Genomic DNA, 3,654 nt, shown 5'->3' on the forward strand with positions numbered 1-3,654 from the left:
TGAAGGGACCACCAGCAACGACATGATCAGTGAGGTCATACGCAGTTCCCTCCATGTGATCTCTGTAGAAGCGCCTCATAAAGTCAATGGTAACGGGTACATCTGGCTCCACTGAGAAGGGATAGGTTGGATGATCCCATTCGACACCAAGAGTTGGATCGAGATTGAGCGAAGGGGCGAAAAGGGAAAGACCTCTCCACACACGACGACCGGAGTAATAAGGATTGTTGTACTCGCTGACACTATACGTGGCAGTAAAGTCCAGAAGACCCTCACCATTCCACCAACCAAGTTTCAAAGCGATATCGAAGATGTTGTCAGAGAACATAAAGTTGTCACCATCACTTGGATCGATCTCTCGAATAACAAAGACATTCGGGACGATGGTAGCATGGCCTTTGGGGACTCTTTCAGCAGCCCACACTGCACCTTCAGCGGTATCATCAGGTAGAATATGGAATACCCATACCTCGGTACCATTGGCGATTGTTAATGCCTCGCCAGCCTCTGTGGAACGCCAATAGAACCGTAGAAGCCATGCTCCTCAGCGAGCTTACCCATAGTCTGTATGGCACATCTAGCAGTGGAGCAGACCTCGAGGGCGATATCAGACAATTCACCCACCCAGAACAAGGCGCCGCTACCGTTCGGGCCGTCTCCCTTCGGAACAGAACTCAAACGTCCACTGCAGCTGCTCTCACCCATCGATAAACCGGCTTCATTCATAACACCATAAGCGGCATCCCAATACCCGTAAGTCGTCCCTTCCGGCATGTCAATGTAACCGATAGGTACACTGGGCTTTTGTTCGGGAGAGGTGGGACCATTCGGAAGTCGAGAGGACTTCCATCAGCGCTTGTCGCAGCAATGCACCCACCATCAGCGGTAGCGGCACAATCAACAGCAGTAGCTGTGCAGTGATCATGATCTAGACGATCACGAGGTGCAGACAGGACGGCTCTACTCAAGCCAACCGAGGCCAAGAGGACCAAGACGAATGAAAGCATTCCTACACAATCAATGGAAAAACTGATTGAAGAGCATTGAAGATCTCATTTGACGATGAGTTTTGTTGACTGACTGACAGCCCCTGGTATCCTCGAGGCTAGCCGTGGCTACGATACAGCAGGCTTTGCGCCGGGGGACAGAGGACGACGCCCATTCAGGATCGTGAATGTGCCCTTAACAAAAGTGGATATTTCATTGTGATAAGGGGCGCAATCCCTGATACCAGTACCACAGAGATTGTAATCCAAGTCATTCGATGGTCCTTCGTGTCAACGCAAAACCCTATCCTGTGCAACAGCATCAGTCTGATCAGCGGAAATACTCATGAGACATTTCGAACTTGCTTAACATGATACTCATAATAGCCCTCTCACAGTAAACATGTAACAAATACTCCAACTTTAATGGGCGAAAACTTTTATGTTGAGGTCAATGATTCCTCTGGTAGCCTTGTATGCGATAACATTAACCCTGGAAGGCTTCCAGTGGGAGCTGACCAAATGAAATGGCGAAGTGACAGAGCGGACGAGGATTCCTCGTTGATGACGATTATATTCCAGTGTCCTCGCAAGTAATCTCTCATACGTACCCCTCGTCATTCCGATAACACTGCTCTATTGCACCGCAAGACTATCAAATATTCACTGGTCTATATCAGTCGACTGTGCAACCCCCTACCCCATACACTAACGGACCCAACAAGCCAGATATGGAAATTACTAAATTGTCAGAACATCCTGGATGTAAGACTCTACTACTTCAAGAGTTGAGTTGAGAGATATGAGATTAAAATGAAAAGTTGAACCATTAGTTGAACATAAACTACTCAGCATTAACCTTGCTAGCGAAAGATCAAATACATTCACATGGAATACTCTCCCAAAGCTGACGCGCTTCAGAGCCCTCGCTCAAACGCCTATCGCTTTGACAGAAACTAGGAGTACTCCAATACTTACAATAGGATCCGGGCATGATAGAATCACAGTAAGCATCACCAACAGGACACTCCGAAACGCTGGAAGCAGTTGTAGACGGTGAAGTTGTAGTCGGAGGAGTTGTGGTAGTAGTCGGAGGAGTTGTGGTCGTAGTCGCAGGAGTTGTGGTAGTAGTCGGAGGAGTTGTGGTAGTAGTCGGAGGAGTTGTGGTAGTAGTCGGAGGAGTTGTGGTAGTAGTCGGAGGAGTTGTGGTAGTAGTCGGAGGAGTTGTGGTAGTAGTCGGAGGAGTTGTGGTAGGAGTCGGAGAAGTTGTGGTACAATCACATGGGATACTCTCCCAGAGCTGACGCATCTCAGAATCCTCTATCAAACGTCGATCGCTCTGGCAGTAACTAGGAGTACTCCAATACTTACAATAGGATCCAGGCATGATAGAATCACAGTAAGCATCACCAATAGGACACTCCGAAACGCTGGAAGCAGTTGTAGATGGTGGAGCTGCAGTCGTTGTAGTCGCAGGAGTTGTGGTAGTAGTCGGAGGAGTTGTGGTAGTAGTCGGAGGAGTTGTGGTAGTAGTCGGAGGAGTTGTGGTAGTAGTCGGAGGAGTTGTGGTAGTAGTCGGAGGAGTTGTGGTACAATCACATGGGATACTCTCCCAGAGCTGACGCGTCTCAGAGTCCTCTATCAAACGTCGATCGCTCTGGCAGTAACTAGGAGTACTCCAGTACTTGCAATAGGATCCAGGCATGATAGAATCACAGTAAGCATCACCGACAGGACAACCCGAATCTTCAGAAGCCAGAACAACCTGTTCTGCCGTAGACAAGGACACGCTGAAGTATGAGACCAGCGTAATAGCAAGTGTTGACGTCACTGACATACTAAGCACGTAATAACAAAAAATAACTGAAGACAATAAACGTACACCATGGAACACTTCCCTCCAAGATGAGAGGAACAGAAAACATCAACCTTTAAAGCTTACAAACTTATCAAGTTACTAATGCTATACAGAAACCCCCTCGAATTTCACTTACCAACTGAGTACACTATAACAATAGAGTGATCACTTTAGACAACGAATCACAATAGCTATTAGCTAATGGCTAGAGTCGAGTGGATCACTTCATCACACATACTAGCGAGCCTGATTGGAGCACCCTTCTGTGAAGAAATGTCCTTTGGAGCTACCCGTATGAGTGCAGACCCTTAGAGTTGAGCTCCATGAGTTCATATGCTGATACACAGCATATTGGAAGGTCGCGTTCATCGGTTGTTTGGGTGTGTCATGAACCTCGAGCAGCTGAAAAGTGGAACCTCAAACTATATGGCTTATACGTTACAGTGGCCTTGAGAGAGAAGGTTTTTGTTTCTCGACGAATCAACGATTCTATGGAGTTGATCGTAAAAGTACAAGTCTGCCGATCAGTCGAGTTCGAACGCAACTAGCACCATCTCACCACGCATCCTGTTAAACGCGACGCGTTTAGATAAGCTCCTCTCGACGCTGATAATTCGCGAAGTGTTGAATGAGTTTGTGAGTTTCATCGACTAAACACCAATAATTTGGATGAAGTATTAGACATTCACATATCTAACCTGCCTGAAAGAACATGAATAGATGAAGTGGTGAATAACACAGGGTTTAGAAACCTGTGAATGTAAGAAATCAATGCCCATTACATTAATAAACATCTTTTTGGATCTACTC

General features: G+C 46.8%; 1 protein-coding gene across 1 annotated transcript in view; it reads right to left on the reverse strand.

Moving 5' to 3' along the window:
• Pmar_PMAR002096 (conserved hypothetical protein) overlaps positions 1-774 on the reverse strand; it is a gene marked incomplete at both ends in the record, with an annotated part of 899 nt that extends 125 nt beyond the window's left edge. Inside the window, 2 exons of the mRNA XM_002765512.1 lie at positions 1-507; positions 558-774. Of these exons, the coding sequence (XP_002765558.1) occupies positions 1-507; positions 558-774 (724 nt within the window). The remainder of the gene's footprint in view (positions 508-557) is intronic.
• Positions 775-3,654: the final 2,880 nt, after the last annotated feature.

This window comes from Perkinsus marinus, assembly GCF_000006405.1.
Source record: "Perkinsus marinus ATCC 50983 genomic scaffold scf_1104296975500, whole genome shotgun sequence".
Lineage (NCBI taxonomy): Eukaryota > Perkinsozoa > Perkinsida > Perkinsidae > Perkinsus > Perkinsus marinus.